This window comes from Oryzias latipes, chromosome 7, assembly GCF_053564925.1.
Source record: "Oryzias latipes strain Hd-rR chromosome 7, Olatipes_Hd-rR_3.1".
Classification (NCBI taxonomy): domain Eukaryota; kingdom Metazoa; phylum Chordata; class Actinopteri; order Beloniformes; family Adrianichthyidae; genus Oryzias; species Oryzias latipes.
The window spans coordinates 28,169,393-28,187,381 of NC_136243.1; the positions used below are offsets into that span (position 1 = coordinate 28,169,393).

The 17,989-nt window shown below is 38.5% G+C and overlaps 3 protein-coding genes across 3 annotated transcripts in view; 2 read left to right on the forward strand and 1 right to left on the reverse strand.

The window, feature by feature from the left end:
- Positions 1-521: 521 nt before the first annotated feature.
- On the reverse strand, positions 522-4,488 carry LOC111947650 (uncharacterized). The gene is made up of 8 exons (XM_023956486.2): positions 4,382-4,488; positions 3,344-3,468; positions 3,058-3,222; positions 2,457-2,679; positions 1,765-1,988; positions 1,483-1,588; positions 1,129-1,238; positions 522-1,035 (listed from the first exon to the last, which is right to left on the reverse strand). Exons 1-8 carry the CDS (start codon positions 4,443-4,445, stop codon positions 733-735), a joined length of 1,320 nt encoding a protein of 439 aa, XP_023812254.1. The 5' UTR covers positions 4,446-4,488; the 3' UTR covers positions 522-732.
- A 1,295-nt stretch (positions 4,489-5,783) lies between these two features.
- Positions 5,784-10,458, forward strand: LOC110013327 (taste receptor type 1 member 1-like). Its single transcript, XM_020701092.3, has 4 exons — positions 5,784-8,364; positions 8,544-8,838; positions 8,946-9,671; positions 10,052-10,458. The coding sequence occupies exons 1-4, from the start codon at positions 8,180-8,182 to the stop codon at positions 10,397-10,399; spliced, it is 1,554 nt and encodes a 517-aa protein (XP_020556751.1). The 5' UTR covers positions 5,784-8,179; the 3' UTR covers positions 10,400-10,458.
- Positions 10,459-10,496: 38 nt separating this feature from the next.
- The window catches only part of LOC101157424 (uncharacterized), a 30,937-nt gene continuing 23,444 nt past the window's right edge, over positions 10,497-17,989 (forward strand). Inside the window, exons 1-2 of the mRNA XM_004085629.5 lie at positions 10,497-10,654; positions 10,726-11,001. Of these exons, the coding sequence (XP_004085677.5) occupies positions 10,504-10,654; positions 10,726-11,001 (427 nt within the window). The 5' untranslated portion in view covers positions 10,497-10,503. The remainder of the gene's footprint in view (positions 10,655-10,725; positions 11,002-17,989) is intronic.

The following is a 17,989-nucleotide window of genomic DNA, read 5'->3' on the forward strand; positions in this document are numbered from 1 at the left end:
TGCCCCTTACACTACAAAAAGTCTGCTTTAAAAAACAAGAAAAAAAAGTACAAAAATAAGGTAAATATAACTTAAAATAAGAAAAATTATCTGCCAACAGAACAAGAAAATGTGGCTTATCTAGACTTTTCAAAACAAGAAAAAAAATCTAACCTCATAGGATTCACATATATCTTAAAATTTGTATATTTTTACTAATATCAAGCAACTTTCTACTGATATAAATAGAATTTATAAGATTATTTTTCTCAAAATGTTAAAAAAATATTCTTTAATTAAGATTTTGCTAGAAAGGTTTTCTTGAAATTATCCAAACCACTAGGGATGCATTTCTTGAAACCATCCAAATATACTACAAAAAACTATAGTACTTTTCTGAATACTAAGGGAACAGTTAACACTATTCTTTTCTCATTATACATAATAATTTACTTGAAATTCTTGAAATAAGGCAAAATACCTGCATTTATATTGACCATAAAAATGTCGCAAATGTGTTTAAATGACGATATGAATCCAGCTCCTTTTAACTGCTTTACTGTAGAGAAGCACATGAATGGAAAGAAACATGCTTATTGCTTGTCTAGGTTGAAAGACAGACATATGATGACTACAAACAGGGCTGTAAATAGCATAAAATGAGTATCACACAGGAAAGTTTAAATTGATACTGTGAAATGCCAAACAGGCCACATTTCAACACAGTTACATTGTAATATAGTCGAAGTCTACTCAGTAAAAAACTTTTTCCACTCTGCAATAGCTTCTTTGTAAGAGGAAGTCATGTCTTGAGCATGGATAGTGTCCATAAGAACTTATGTCTGCGGCACAGATAGGAGTGTTGCACTTGGAATACGTCAGATGAAAGGTGTAGTAACATGCCATGATATACATCACACTATCAGATATGTCCTCCTTTGGGAAGATCAGCACAGGCATGGTTCCAATGGCTACTATGCAGTTTGTTTCAAAGACTATCACCACGGGACTCAGGAGAGGTCTTGATTGAAGAAAGGTGTTGGGGTGTTCTGCAGACTGAAACACAAAAAGAAAAACAATGCAAAAAATAAAATAAAAACTATAAATCAAGTAAGACTAAAACCTGTTGTTTACCCATAAACATCTTACCTCTAGGATGTGAAGCATCACCTCACTCGACTGTTCTAACTTCTTGGATGAAGCGACAGGTGATGGGAACATGTCTGGCAAAGCCTTCATCAAGGCAATCGTTTGATTTACTGTGAAAAACAAACAGCATCATTTCATTTAGTGCAAAAAAAAATACAAATATAAAAAACAAAATAAAATTAAGATTTAAGGATGTTACACTAAACACATTTAGCCACCAGTTAATAAAAACACTGGTTTTACCACACATTTTTATACAAATATTTTCTATAAAACAAAATGACTGCTGCACATATACAACAGCACATAACTGACACTGTCTATGAGTACAACTGTGGTTAAGCTTGCAATTACCTTTATGTCCCTTTGGAGGCCTCATCATTTTTTTGAAAACTTTTGCAGCGATTCTTGAGTTCAGGAATGATGGGGGGCTTTCCTTGATTGAGGCTCCGATGCACATCTGACATAAAGAAATAATATATACATTTTATTTCAATCAAACTCCTGCTAATCATTAACTTATTAACATAATTGTCAAAATCCTATGACTTTTATAAACAAAATTCCAACATTTTACGATGAGTACGACTTATTTTACTAATGCAAACATTAACCATCTGAAAATCATTTGCTCACATGATCTAGATCTCTGAAGCAGGGATATGCCTGAAGAATTTTGGTGGTTCTGTCCTTTTCCTTCATAACATCAGGGTCAATGTAAACCCGTCTCGATTGGTATTCAAGGTCCAGCAGCTGGGCTACATCCTTTTTGTTGGGTGTGGGCCTAGACTTGTAAAGCTCCTGCAGAACTTTGTTATGTCTTGCCTGGTTCTGTCGGCTGTCAGGTTTTTCACACTCTTCTGATGAAATGAAATTACAAATCTGTGTTTCTGTTTGAAGAAACAAATGTCTACAGTTTTAAAATACAACAACTATTATTCCATTTTTAAAATCAAACGTGATTAAAACTGGGCTGAAGTTGTTACCATAGCAAAATTAATGCAAAATTAATTTAATGATCAAAAGTAATTGATAATACAAGTAATACAAGTAAAGTAAAATCTTGGTATTTGATTTGTAGTGAGTCAAACACACATTACCCCCATTTTTAGATGATAAATCTTTATTTAGTTGGTTGATGGTTAATGATCTATTATTAACAAAGCTATGAAGCTGGCCAGGAAAAAAAAGGTTTATATTAGCATACTTACTTATGATATATTTTTAAACTAGGTTTTAATAGATGAAATTGTAAAATGACACACATTTCCCTTGTCAACATTAGTTTTAGTTGTACAACAAAACACAATATCAATATGTGATCTTACCAGCCATCTCCGTAGCCTCTGGACTGCTTCTTGATTCTGGGGGTGATCTTTCCAAGATCAAAGTAGAGCCACTTGACTCTGTGTCATCAGCAAATGTCTCCTGACTGCTGCTGCTACCAAGACGTATGTCCCGGCGCCTCTTTCTTAATGGAGTTGCTCCCTGTTTCTTTTTGGTAGGATTCACATTCTGGACCCTTTTCAAAAGCTGCTTCTTGACAGATTCCTAACAAAAACACAACATATTGTTTAAAAATAGTTTGATTCTAAACGAAATTAACGAGCACTGATCTAGAATAAATCATATGATCCTACCCACTCGGCCCCATAAGCTGCAGATTTGTCCTGCAGCTTTGGAAAATACTCAATGAGACGTTTAGCTATCACGGTTATCTCATGGCTGCATGGATACTGGAAGTCATCTCCTGCAGCTCTTTTGATTTCGATCATGCTTGTTACTGTATTTCTTATTAAGCGACAGCAAAGTTCTTTAGAGAGTGTATAGTCTCCTTCTTGGCCATCCCTCTGCTTTTCAAAATAAGTGAATCTTGCATGTTCCAGCTCTGTGTAAGTGTACACAACATATCTCACAGATTTGACTCACAAGCTGAACAGTTCTGCTGATGCCATGTTGGTCTCTTGAGTTTGAAGATGGGTTAATGATGGAGGATGAAGACAGGCTTGAAACAGGGTTTGTTCCAGATGAAATAGTGCTGGCATCGCAAAGTCCAGAGGAGGTGCCTGGTTGGACCTGGTCTGACTCTTCACCCTTAAATCTCACAGAAATTACAAGTAAATGGCAGTGTTCTAAAAACATTCAAAGGAAAAGCTTCACTGACATTATATATGCCATGATTAAATATCACCACAACATTAAATTAAAATATCACCTCATTTTCAACATGTGCCATTCTCCAAATGGCTCTCCTTCTGAAAAAGGGCTCTGGCCCAGGAAAGAGATCAAGCAAGTCCTCTTCAGACAGACTGGGAAGCATGTCCGTGATAATATTGGCAGCTAGAAAACACATAGAACCATATTGAAAATAATGTCTAAACACCTCTGAAACAGGAACAGACTTAAAGATCAAATCTGCCTGCCATTTACATTAAATGTATAAATCTGATTTTATATCAACAATGCTAACAACTGATATTTAAATAGTTTCTGTTCAGTTGAACACATGCAGACACATAAAAGCCCCCCTCACACATCCATATTTTGACCTCAGTGGCCATACTTCAGTCTGTCTCTGTGGCTTCAGCTTCCAGGCCGTCCAAAAAGAACTCAATTTGTTTTCTGGGTGCACTGATTCCCATCAAAAATATTCCTCAAATTTTTTTTTCCAGGTTATCTATTTGTTTTAAAAAAATTTCCTTATGTCACTAAAAAAGATATTTTTAAGTATAGTTTGATCTAGCTGGATTTCAGGTGATCTGCTTAGGAATCTGCTCACAGGTGGAGGCGTGTCTGCCTCCTCCTCTGTTTGAACTGCACGTCTCCCCCAACGGCAGCGGGCCGTTCTTCGCGATGAACTGTGGCGTTTCCCCAATATTAGACAGCGCTGGTGCTCGTTGTTCTAGAAAAATCCTGTGGCTTGCCATCCCAAAATTAAATAAAGATGCTTCATTGCACCTTATTGTGAAAAACGCGTTTCCCCTCGGCGGCACAGCACGACGCGGCTCAGTCTATTGGCGGAGGGATACAGAGCTGGAAGTTCCTTCTTTCTACCTTAAAAAGTTTTACAACAATTAAAAAGTATATATATATACAACTTTGGAAGCATGGTTGTTAACGTACATTTATTAGCAAGGGATACCCATATCACGGGCTGACCAAGTAAAACACTTCAAACTAGCATGTGATGCCCGTAGCTTACTAGCTAGCTTTCTAAAGTCCATCCCCTAAGACAGAAAAAAATCCACATTACCTTTAAATATTGCTGTAGTTGTAGGATCCATATTTAAAAAAAACGTTCTTTCATCTCCATCCATGGCACCGGGAATGTGGACCTTTCTCGCGCTTTTTGATTTTGGAACGTACCATGTGATAAAATTGGGGTAACATACATGTTATGAACATTTTCAAACCAGAGAATATTAATAACGTATAGAGTGAGAATTCGAAATCCATACAGTATATAAAAATATAGATTATTGTAACAAATTAATCCCATATTTATTTTAAAATTGTAAAAAATTAAAAGTTAATTTGTTAAACTGCCCTATGCTGTTAGATAATGTAGTGACTTAACATTAGAATTTCCTTGACCCCCCCCCCCCCCCACCCCTCCCATCTTCTACAGAAACAGGTGGTGAAGTATAGCCAAACCTAGTTTGTACAGGTAAAATACTATCTTGGAGATGTAATAGGATTGTATAGCAGTGAAGACTCGTTTTGTGTTTCAGACATCATGACTTGATGAATTGTTCTTAAAGTGGTTTGCAGTTTGAGCTTTGAAGATCATAGAAAACATAAATATTTTATTCTCTGAATTTTATTTTAAATTTTACACAAATTAAATGTTAAAATGTTAAGTGTCAATTTACACTATTACTGTACTACTATTCATATTTAGTATTGTTGACAGTAAAACAATGGACTAAATATGTTTATTTTCATTACATTTTGGAAGAGACAGTTTTGCCAATGTCACAAATTCTTACTTTTTTGCTTGAAACAAGAAAATAATACTTTGAACATACAGTTTTGTACCATAATGTTACTTTGTCGCTATTGAGATTCTAGTTTCAAGTGTTTTTTTACTCATAATAGGTGATGAAATCTTAGTAACAAGATTTAATATCTTATTGAGATAATCAAGTATCATAACTCTTAAAATAAGAAAAATTATCTAGTATGAAAGCTACTGATTGAGAAGAATTATCTTATCATTAAAAAATAAGCATGTATATGCTTGATTCAAGATATTTTATCTCACTTAGATTTCAGTTTTTGCAGTGTACTTGAACTCAATTATTTTGGATTACTGGAGTTATAGGTGAAACTATTAATACATTTTGTGTTAGGTCAATTAAATGTAGATACATTCTTTTAAAATAAATATTTTTAAATAAAACAAACAGAATTTTATTGTGTTACATGAAAGAGGGGCTTGAATCATTGAGTGATAAAAAAACATTGAACCATTCAAATTTTCCTCCCCTCTGTTCTCTTTCTTCCTCATACAATTACCAATGACACAACACAAAATGTGCTCCACTGATTCTTCCTCTTTCCTGCAATCACAGCTGCAGTGACAAAGGTGAATCAAATGCACGGGCTCAATGTGGGCGGGGTTAACATTCCACAGCGTGTTCACATTCCTCAGCATTCCACTATGTTGACCAATTCTGCAGTCTGCAGCCAGGGCTTACTCGTTTAATTTGGCTGTTGGGCCTCGTTAAAAGTTCTGGAGTTCATTGAACGCATCAAACAGAGATCTGATTGGCCCTCAGTTCTGTCGCTCAGCCTGTTGTTAGGTAATTAGGCCCAATGGGGTTCAGCTATGGGCCGAATAAGGGAAATGGGAGGGCAGGAGCAGGTGAATATAAAGTTGGGAGAAGCGCTCTCGTCTCGGCGGGAGAGATTCAGGAGTTGCTGAATTAATTGTACGTGGTTTGTTGTGGTCTGCAGTAACCAGAATAAAGAACCCTAAAAGAGGTTAAGTCTCCGTGCTTCAGTGTGGGAAAGGGACACTACATTATTGTATGGCTCTTTCTAAATTACATTTTAAAATATGTGGCGTTTATGGCTCTCTCAGCCAAAAAGGTTCCCAACCCCTGTCTTAGAGTGAACCAGGGTTTTTGAGTAATGCAAGTTGTAGACGCGTCCTTATCTTCTCACTTTAGGACTTTTTCCCCAAACAACTCAAAGGCAGACAAACATAAGAAAACTGTACTAAACCAGCTTTTCTGAAAATGGGAAAATTTTGGGAAACAAAAGATACTTACCAATCTTCCATTATTCTGAACATCTGTCCCTTTCCGTTCTCCTCATATATGGTTTTAACATTTATGTCATGGTTTGGGTTTCTTTTGTAAAGAAAGAGTCCAAGGCTTAGGACTCCTCGCCGGTACCTGAACGGCCAACGCATCCTGACTTAGCCACACTGGCCCCAGACTTTATACCGGACCCGTCTCATCTGTCTCGCCGAACTGCGCGGCCTCCCGGCCACCTTACTGACCTGCCACGCCGGACTGCGCTGCCTCGCGGCCGCCCTTCGAGCCTGCCTCGCCGATCAGCGCTGCCTCCCGGCCGTCCTCCGGACCTGCCTCGCCGGACAGCGCGGCCTCCCGGCTGTCCTCTGGACCTGCCTCGCCGGACAGTGCGGCCTCCTGGTTGTCCTCCGGACTCATGTTCTCGGTCTCACTGGTGTGCCAGGCCCGGCCTCCTAGGAATCTGTTGCCTGTCAGTTTGTCTTACAGGCCCCCTCCTCTTTGGTTGACTCTTTGGTTGGAATTTTTTCAACAAGTGTCAATTTGCATGAGCCATGTTTACACAGAGGCACCTCGCTACAGTTACTTGTAGTTGTTTCTTTAACTTTTGACAATTTTTCAGTGCGGTTCCTTGAGCCATGTTTACACAGAGGCACCTCACTACAGTTACTTGTAGTTGTTTCTTTAACTTTTGACAATTTTTCAGTGCGGTTCCTTGAGGGGAGGGGTACTGTCATGGTTTGGGTTTCTTTTGTATTGGTTTTTCCTTTATATCTTGTTCTGTCATGTTTGAGTTCTATTTCCTGTTTTATTTTGAAAGGTTTCCTGTTTTGTCATGTTTTTGAGTTTTACTTCCTTTGTTCCAATTTGTCCTGATCATGTTCACTTGTGTCTCGTCTGCCCTGTCTGTATATAAGTCTTGTCTCTGCCTTCCTCTTGTGCTGGTCCATTAACGTCATTAATGTCTCTTCCATGTACGTCTTCTGCCCTGTTTATCATGCTATGCCCACAGTGAGTTTTTGTTTTTGTTTTGTTACCCTGCTCTGCAGAACTTTTTGTAAGTCATTAAACCCTTTGTCCTGGAACCGTGTGCTCCTGTCTCTGCATTCTGGGTCCTTCACGCTACCACAGCCCCCCCAACCTGACAATTTAACACAAAAACGAAACAGTACGGCAACACATTTTCATTCATGCTTATTTTGGGTCACTTATTGCAAATTAAAAGTTGTCAGAAAAAGAAGTAGCTTATCATTTAGGCATCTAGTTTTTCCATGGATTTTTGAGGACACTAACCATGGGATATTTGCAAACACAAAGAGGCTTTTTCAGCTTTGAATATTGCCTGAGGTTCTATAATTTCAGTGGAATTTTTTCAACAAGTGTCAATTTGCATGAGCCATGTTTACACAGAGGCACCTCGCTACAGTTACTTGTAGTTGTTTCTTTAACTTTTGACAATTTTTTGATAATTTGATAATTTTCTTTTGATAATTTTTCATCTTTCTGCACACAAACTTCCCATTTTGTCATTTTTAAAAAGCACAAAACTCTTGTGCTTCTGGTCAAATGGACCTAAACTTAATCCCTCTTTTCTTCAGGAAACCTTTTTACCAGGAAATAAATGCAAATTGATTTCCATGCTTTTCTTTAACTGTAACTGTGTTTATGACATCATTCCTAATTTAAGTAATTTCTATTCTAACGCAACCTGATTCATTCAGAGGAGTCTGTTAGAAAAGGGAGTCTCTAGCTGAGCTGGAATTCACGTTAGCATACCAACAGCTATAGCCATGTTTATATTGATCTTTCTTTATCTGTGTCTTCTGTGTTGTAACTTGCATGCAGAGACTGAATGCTTCCCCAAATCCTCAGAGTTTAAAATGAAAGGAGATTACCTGCTTGGTGGACTTTTTGGTGTTCATTACGCCTTTTCAACTCTCCATCAGAACATCCCAGAAGCCATCATCTGTTCCAGGTAAGTTTTACAAAAATATGTAATCTGAAAAAAATATCATGGTGTTCTGAAAAAGGTCATTTAATTGATTTTTGTTGTTGAACTCAAGTTTTTTTTTTAAGCTTACCGTGAATCTGTGTAGAACAACAACAATAAGAAAATATCAATAAATTAATCTGTAGCACTTTTCCTGTCTACAGTCAAGAGTTTTCACTGTCAAGTTACCGGAGGTTTCAGATGATGAGATTCTCTATAGAGGAAATCAATAATTCTACCAGTCTACTACCCAATGTTTCTCTTGGCTATGAAATATTTGACCATTGCTCAGACACAAAGAATTTTCCAGGTATTTTCAGCCTGATGTCTGTTGATGGTTCAGTTCAACCTTGGAAAGAATCTGTAAACTTCTCTAAAGTGATTGCAGTGGTGGGTACAGGCACAAGCACAGCAACAATGACTGTTGCACCGCTGTTCATGATGGACCTCATTCCGATGGTATGTCTGCTTTCCTGTTTGATGTTCTCATAAAGTTCTTTTTAAATTGTTAAATCAAAAGGCACATTACTTTTTCTTTTGAACAGGTGTCATTTTTTGTTTTACAGATTAGTTATGGAACCTCCAGTTCAGTTTTCTCCAGAAAACAGAATTTTCCGTCTTTCTTACAAACAGTGCATCCTAATAAAGACGTCATAGAAATAATTTTGAGGTTTTTGGAAGAGTTCAAATGGACCTGGGTGGCTTTCCTCTACATTGATGATGATTATGGAAGAGATGGCCTGGATCTGTTTGTGAAAAAGATAAAGGACACTGAAATCTGCTTGGCATTCAGTCATGGTCTCAGAGAGGACACAAATTATACTAAACTTATCAACCAGATGGAACAACACAGGATAAACGTTATAATTGTTTTTACAACTAAGTGGACAGCTGAAAGACTCATTATGTCAGCCATCCAACAAAATCTTACCAACAAGGTGTGGATAGCAGTGGATGCCTGGTCTCTTCACAAAGAGCTCCCTAAAAAAACAGGAATCAGAAATATTGGGACTGTTCTTGGGATTGCCGAGCCAAAACTAAAAATCCCAGGATTTGATGACTTTGTTTTGTCTATTAAAGCTCAAAATCAGTGTGAAAATCCAGAGCAGGATCCATTTTGTGACCAGAAGTGTAACTACAGCTGCGTGAGCGTTGAAGATATCATTACAGCAGATCCCTCTTTTAATTTTCCTGTTTACTCTGCTGTATATGCCGTTGCCCATGCCTTACATGCAGTGCTGCAGTGTGGAGCTGGCAGCTGCAACAACAGCATTAAAGTTTACCCACACATGGTAAGGAAGCAAAGATGTCTTTTCTGCATTTAAAAAAGTGATAACCAAGAAGAATTAAATAATTTTGTTATAGACTAATGAAAGTGTATATTTATTTACATTTTTTCCTTGTTTTCACCTGAAATACTCCTATTTTTCAGCATTTTAGCCCGTTAGGTGTCGATGCTTGATGAAAATATCAGCAAATAGGATATTTAAAAATGTCTTGATTCCATTGCCAATGTTTACAGTTTTGAGATTCTCTGTTATGTGTCATCAGACAAACTTTGACTTTATTGTGTTCATTACCTCATAATAACAAATATAAACATTTGATTACGGTGTTTTAATATTCTGACAGATCACTTGAATTTTGACAGATTATCGTTTTTGTTCCATAGGTCCTGGAAGAACTTAGAAAGTCAAAGTTCACACTTTTAAACCAGACAGTTCAGTTTGATAAAAATGGTGACCCCAAGTTTGGACCCTATGCCATAGTTTTCTGGAATGAGATCGGTGATGCAGAAGAGATCGGTTCTTATACATTTCACCCAAAACATAACTTTGACATTGACGAGTCTAAAATCCATTGGCATGGAGACAAAAAGGCAAGGTTTCCTTCCTCTCTCACTAGTATACAGTTTACAGCACATAAAAATGTATTCTTATACTTTAAGTCCATATATCTAAAAATAAACAGCAATTTTTATTGGACAGAAATTACTTTCTATGACGGTAAAAAAATATAGAACATATGATGCCAACTTTTGAGGGTTACTTAAAAATGGTGGAGTAAAGTGCAATGTTAGTTTTGATGGTTGCTTAAAAAGTTTAATCAATATGATTACTTTTAATGTTGTTACTCAGCTATTGGTTTATTTTGCAGCCTGAATCCTTTTGTTCTAAAGAATGTCCTGATGGATATATGAAAAAACAGGAAGGAGTCCACAAATGCTGCTTCAGTTGTACAATCTGTCCCAAAGAAACTTACCTGAACACTACAGGTAAGCTCAGCTAGTTAAAAAACAGTGAAGCTAACTTTAGCACACTAATGCTTTTTCATTTATGTCACCAGATCCTTATAAGTGCATCAAATGCAAGGACACAGAGTGGTCTGCAGAGGGGAGTACAACATGCAATATACGGCAGCTGGATTACGTAAAATTCAGCGATCCTGTGGCAATAGGTATCATGATTGGGACCATCATCTTATTGGCCTTCATTGTAGCCATATCTGTTCTCTTTGCCCTCAACTACAACACACCGGTTGTCCGATCTGCTGGAGGTCCAATGTGCTTCCTCATTTTAGGATGCCTCAGCCTGTGCAGCATCAGTGTTTTCTTTTTCTTCGGTGAGCCCAGTGTTGCGTTTTGTGTCTTAAGGTATTTTCCATTTCTGTTGTTCTATACTGTTTGTGTGGCGTGTTTTTTTGTGCGCTCCTTTCAAATTATTTGTATTTTCAAATTATCCGAAAATTTTCATAATATCTCTGGGATTTGGACTAAATATAATGTACACTGGATGTTTATTTCTGCTGCATTTTTGCTCCAGGCCATTTTACTTATCAACCGTTTTTCCCTTGACCCCCCAAAACTATTCAAACATAAATTTTACTTTGACAGAATTATACTGGGCTGTGAGCTTAATACATTTGTAGATGGCTCACTCATCTCATTTATTTTAATATTTCTAATGATTTTTCTTAGTTTAGCAGGAAAGAACTTTCCAAAAAATTACAATGAAGCCAAAACAATAACCATTTCTGTGTTATTGCTGATCGTTATCTGGGTTAGCTTTTCAACTTTGAATAATTTTGCTGATGTAAAGTTCATTGATGTTAGTCATGCTGTGGCAACACTCTTAAGTCTTTACTCTTTTCTACTTGTTTATTTTTTTCCAAGATGTTACATAATCATTTTCAAACCTGAAAAAAATACTGAGCAGTACTTTCAAGATGTCATTCAGTCCTATACCAGATCAAATAGCCAGTAATTATAAATGCACAACTCTGAGTGGTTGTTGACATGAAGCTCATGGCTTTAAGCCTTCTGAGTACCTTTAACTTTAGAATTTAGACTTTTTTCTGCTAACTGTTGTTCCCATATCGGTTTATCCCTTCAGGGGTTGCCACAGCATATCAGATTTGCAGGTGGTTTGCAGAGATTTTTACACCAGATGGTAGGTAGGCTCATGTTAGGTACATGGTAGGTACATAAGTGTACCTACATAAGTGTTTAGACTCATTTTACTCACTTTGCGTATAATTTCTTGTGTTCTTTGTTTTGTTTTCAATTTTTAATCATTTCAAATATAATAAATCTCTGTAGCTTCATCTATAGTATATTGATTGATTTACAATAAAAAAAAATATGAGCCACATATGTATTCACATAATAACCTGTATACCTTAAAAACGTTTTCAACATTTTTTTTGTCATATCTGCCTGCTGATTAACATCTGTAACATAAGAAAGATAAGTGTTCATTTATCATTTTGTTGATCTACTTTTGTCGATTAAATTGTTTTTTATTTTTTTGTCAGATAAAGCAAATGTGACACACTCAATATATACGAAAAACCGTTTTTGTGTTGGTTAAGGTACCGTTAGTTGGAGGTTTATGCCCACCATACACATGAACTATTGTTTTTTTGGGAATAAATTAGAATACAGGAATATACAGAGAAACATTTCTGTTGTTTTTTTTTTCCTTTTGACAAAGACACATCTAAAATCCTTTAGAAGATAAGTCACCCTGTGCCACACAGGATGATTACGTTGGAGCATCTGAAGTCAATGGAAAACATTTTAAACAATGCAAATCAAAAATCGCATTTTCTATTGCTTTACTTTAGGTCAGCTATAACCCTTGTGCTATCCTAGGCACTTTAACGTTGGGAGTTGGGTCATTTAGACCCACTAGACAGTGCGCTGAACCTTTTTTCTTCAATGATTTGTGATCTTCACTGGTGTCCATGGATTACATGAAATCTTTCCACCTTTATCCTCCTTTGTCATGGTAGGCAGAACACATCAATGTAAGGGTGGGTTCATCTAAGATAGCACAAGGGTTGAAAGGCCACCATAAAAACATGGGAATGAACCACAGGATCAAAATGAAGGAAAATGCAGTTTCAGCCTTTTTCCATTCATCCATCCATCCACCCCCCACCCCCATCTCCTTCCCTCTCCCCTCATCACCATCATCTAGTTTGGGGTGATGATAGCATAAGACCAACAATGGTAGGTTTAGCATTTATGAATCAGTCATGTTAAAAATTATGAGAAGGGTAATTTTTTAGAAAAATGAAAATAGCAAAAGATTTTAATTTTTTATGATATGCGTTTTTTATAAAAAGCAACGCGACTATAATAGGCCACACATACATCAACAACCACATACAAACCAAGACAAAACCCAAAATGACTGTACTTAGACAATAAAACAAACATTCTCAGCTGTCAGTATTGTACTCTGGTTTGTTTTGTTTTTTTTTTTGTTCCTTTAAGGTAACCAGAGTATTTAGGAGTCTGGTTTCAGTTAAGTTTTGTAATCTTTTTATTTTATGGTTTTGTCATGTCATTGTTAAAATATATTTTTTCAGATTATGATCAATTTTCTGTATTTGTCAAAAGCCCAGTCTACTAAAACCTGCATCCTATATCACCTTTTTGGAATAAGACACAATAAGACACAATGTTCCTTATAGGTATACTTAAACTATATGAGACAAAATGTTAAAAAAAAAATTGACAGATCTGTTACTACTTTTTTAAGAAATATTTCTATCCTCCACTCGTTAGGTTTTAGTCACAGCGGCCCTTAGGGGTGGATTCATGCTGTCTGCAGGCAAAAAATACACAAATCTATAAGGGGCATCTAAGTAGACTGCCCAGAATTTCTCGTTAAACCGGAAGAGCAAAAATGTTCATGCACAGTTTTTCTACATGCAAGTTGCAAGCCACAGGTTGTGGCGAACACTTAACATGTGTAGCCAAGTGGAGAAAAAGCAAAGATACATGGTTATGCCACTAGAGGCCGCTCCCTGCATTTTAGATGACCAGTTCAGCAAGGAAGTGGTGAACTCTGGGTAAAGAGGGAATACGGTCAGACAATTCTTTTGATCTGTGGATTCAAGACGGTTGAAACCTGTCATTAAGAGCCGTTAACAGACATTCAAAGTGCTCGATGAAGCTAATGTGGCCGGTGTTCAACTTCGCCGTCATCCCCATCACAGTTCGGGCCAGAGAGCACCCGCCCAATGATATAAGAGATTCACAGTTAAAGTTTTGTTTATGTTTTTTTTTTTTTTTATCCTCTTTATCACCCTGAGTCACTTTTTATTTATTTATTATTATTATTTGGGGGGGTTAAAGAACCCAAAGACAGTTCTGTGTCCTGTGCAGACTACACATGTAAGTGTGGTGTTCACGTTTGTGTGACATGTTTGGTGTGAAACTACCCCATCTAGTGGCAAAAAGAAATATATACTCTAACAGGTATAAAACACCGCGAGACGGTTCTAGAGAGATGTAATGAGGCGTGTTCGGAAATAAAGCCGATACTTGGTTGCAGTCCGTTGTCCGTTTTTTTTTTTTTTTAAGCATTACGGACATTACATTGGCGACGAGGAGTGAACTCTGGATACTTTTTTTTTTTCTCTCAAGAGAGCAAGAACAGCAGCATTAAAAAAAAAGCAGAAGAAAGACAAAAAAGGTGCATCGACAATGGCAGGAAACATGGCGACTCTCCTTCCTTTTGACACATAAATGGATCCAGGCACTGTTGGACCTCGTTGGACCAAGTGGGTGCAAAGGTTTGAAAACTATACTACTGCTATGAACATAACAGGAGATGCCAGGCTGAAAGCATTATTGTTGCATGTGGAAGGAGAAAGAGTCCATGATATTTACGACACAGTAGCAGCAGAAGATGATAAATATGCAGACACAAAACAAAAGTTGACAACTTATTTTTCTCCAAAGAAAAATATTTAATATCAAGTGTTCATGTTCTGAAAAGCCACACACGAACCAGTAGAAAATCTGGACAGTTATCATACAAGACTGAGAATACTGGCAAAAAATTGTGAATTTACGAACTTAACAGCAGAGATTAAAACACAAATTATACAAAGCTGCACATCATCGAGGTTGCGCAGGAAGGCTCTAAGGGAGCCTGAATTAATCTTAAATGACCTCCTTGATTGTGGAAGAGCACTCGAACTGTCTGAAATGCAAGCTACAGGCATGGGAAAAAAAACAGAAGCAGTAGTCAACAAGGTGTCTCCCAAAACATCAGCCACGCATGCTAGTGAAAGCAAGTGGTCAGCAAAACAACAGTCCAACAACCGCTGCAGGAATTGTGGATATTATCCTCACACAGGAGAGTGTACCGCCAAGAGCAAACAATGCAGAGCCTGTGGCAAATTAAACCATTTTGCAAGACAGTGCCGCTCTAAGCAGACATATACCACCTCAAAAGCACCACGATGCAGAAATGGTCAAAACTCCAGGAACATTCACTTCACACAAGCGGCTGCAACAAGTAAAGACCCGGATAATTCTTCCAGCAGTGATGATGCATACGTTTTTGCAGTTGATGCTGAGAAACTTTCACTTGCCACAAACTCAGATCAAACTGAATGGATTCACTATATCCGTTCTGATAGATTCAGGAGCCTCAGCAAACTGTCTCAGTCAAACATGTTTTGAGCAACTGAAACCACGCCCACAACTTTGCCACACTGAAACAAAAAATTATCCTTTCCGTTCTACTGTTTCCTTACCGGTCAGTGGTGTATTTAAGTGCTGCGTGGCAAAGCGTAGCAAAAAAATTATGTGCACGTTCTTTGTGATTAAAGGTGAAGGATGTAATATTCTCAGTTACAAGACATCCACAGCGCTTGGACTAATCAGTGTGGTCACTGCAGTTTCAACTTCAGGACCAGGTGGTTCGGTTGCAGATACACTTGTGGCTAGTCACCCAGAACTGTTCAAAGGCATCGGGAAACTGAAAAACTTTCAGGTAAAGCTTCACATAAATCCTGACATCAGACCCACAATAAAACCACATCGACCTGTACCCTTTCATATTCGAAAGAAAGCGGACGAAGGGCTTCACAAACTTGATGCAGATGACATCACTGAGGATGTTACTGGACCAACACCATGGGTCTCACCTATTGTCACACCACCAAAGCCCAAGGACCCCAATAAAGTTAGGATCTGTGTCGACATGCGTCAAGCAAACGTGGCTATTGAGAGAGAACGCCACATCACCCTTACCATGGATGACATAGTTCATGAGTTAAATGGAGCTACAGTTTTTTCGAAATTAGATCTGAGAGCTGGATATCATCAGTTGGAGCTAGACCCTGACAGTCGATACATCACCACATTCACCACCCACCAAGGACTCAAGCGCTACAAACGACTCAGTTTTGGAATATCATCTGCTGCTGAGGTATTTCAGAACGCCATCTGTCAGACTCTCCAAGGTCTGTCTGGTGTGAAGAATTTCAGTGATTACATCATAGTTTTTGGTGCCTCACAGGCTGAACATGATGACAACCTTAGAGCTCTGTTCCATAGGCTAAAGGAAAGTGGCCTCACTCTTAACAAAGAAAAATGTGAATTTAACAAATCCAAACCGAAGTTCTTTGGTTTCATTTTCTCTGCTGATGGTGTGTCCACAGACCCAAAAAAAGTCGCTGCTGTTCACCAGGCCTCTGACCCCAAGACTCCCAGTGACATCAAAAGTCTCCTTGGCATGGCCAATTATTGTTCCAGGTTCATCAAGGACTTCTCGTCCATCACTGAGCCACTACGCAAACTCACAAGAAAAGATGCAACTTGGGCGTGGGGCCCAGACCAGCAGATTGCACTGCAAAAACTGAAAGACGGTCTTACTAGTGACACGGTTTTGTCCTACTTCTATCCAGGCAGAGAGACAGAATTACTGGTGGATGCTAGCCCGGTTGGCCTGGGTGCCATCCTCTGCCAGCGAGATGAAACAGCAGAAAGACATGTCATAGCCTATGCAAGTAGAGGTCTCAGTGATGTTGAGACCAGATATTCTCAGACAGAGAAGGAAGCACTGGCTATTGTCTGGAGCTGTGAGCATTTTCACCTTTACCTCTATGGTCATCCATTCACACTTGTCACTGATCATAAAGCTTTGGAAGCCATATGGAACGATCCCAAGTCAAAACCACGTGCCAGAATTGAAAGATGGGGCCTGAGGCTTCAGCCCTATAACTTCAGGGTGGAGTACAGAAAGGGAGCTGAAAACCCGGCTGACTACATGTCTCGTCACCCCATGCTTTCTCCATCATGTGAGAGCACACGTGCTACTAAGGTGGCTGAGGAGTACGTGAATTTTGCCGCAACTCATTCAACACCTAAAGCTATGACACTCAGAGATAAAGGCTGAAACACTGAAGGATCCTGTGCTTCAAGAGGTTTCCACTTTCATCAGAGACAACAATTGGCATCAAAGCCACAAGTCCCTGCATGCAGATATGCTGGACCGCTTCAAACGAGTGAGTGAAGAACTGACAACATCGCCCTCATCGGACATCATTCTACGTGGTACCAGATTAGTGATTCCGGCTGCCCTACAAGATAGAGTGATTCAGCTCGCTCATGAGGGACATCAAGGAGTAGTTAAGACCAAAGCACTGCTCAGATCCAAAGTCTGGTTTCCAAATATAGACCAGAAGGCAGAGGCTGCCGTACGTGATTGCATTGCATGTCAAGCTGCTACACCAGTTACCAATTATGAACCGTTAAGAATGTCGCCTCTTCCTGAAACTCCGTTGCACCGCGTGAGTGCAGATTTTTGTGGACCATTTCCCACTGGGGAATATTTACTTGTTATTATAGATGAGTATACACGTTACCCAGTCGTTGAAATTGTGAGGTCAACCTCAGCTAACACAATCATTCCTGTCATGGACAAAGTGTTCTCGTTGTTGGGGATTCCTGCAGTTGTGAAAACTGATAACGGCCCACCATTTAATGGTGATCAGTTCTTCCAGTTTGCAAACTATCTCGGGTTTCATCATCATCGTACAACGCCACTTTGGCCCCAAGCCAATGCTGCAGCTGAAAGATTGATGCGCACGCTAGGAAAAGCCATAAGAGCAAACTCACAAGGAATTCCCTGGAAACAACAGCTAAACATCTTTCTACGAGAGTATAGAGCTACACCTCACAGCACAACTCAGAGCTCTCCTGCCGAGCTATTGTTTCAACGCCAGATGCGCACGAAGATACCTTCACTTCCTTCTTCCACAGGAAATAGTTCGGACTGTAGAGTAAGAGCAAGAGATAGTT

What these genes read in the sequence shown, in the direction of transcription:
- LOC111947650 (XM_023956486.2), bottom strand. Translation starts at nt 4,445, where the DNA reads ATGGATGGAGATGAAAGAACGTTTTTTTTAAATATGGATCCTACAACT. An exon ending in TGGCACATGTTGAAAATGAG is followed by an intron (nt 3,223 to 3,343) that starts GTGATATTTTAA and finishes GTGAGATTTAAG; the next exon opens with GGTGAAGAGTCAGACCAGGT. An exon ending in AGAGGCTACGGAGATGGCTG is followed by an intron (nt 1,989 to 2,456) that starts GTAAGATCACAT and finishes TCATTTCATCAG; the next exon opens with AAGAGTGTGAAAAACCTGAC.
- LOC110013327 (XM_020701092.3), top strand. Translation starts at nt 8,180, where the DNA reads ATGTTTATATTGATCTTTCTTTATCTGTGTCTTCTGTGTTGTAACTTG. An exon ending in GAAGCCATCATCTGTTCCAG is followed by an intron (nt 8,365 to 8,543) that starts GTAAGTTTTACA and finishes TCCTGTCTACAG; the next exon opens with TCAAGAGTTTTCACTGTCAA. An exon ending in TGATGGACCTCATTCCGATG is followed by an intron (nt 8,839 to 8,945) that starts GTATGTCTGCTT and finishes TTTGTTTTACAG; the next exon opens with ATTAGTTATGGAACCTCCAG.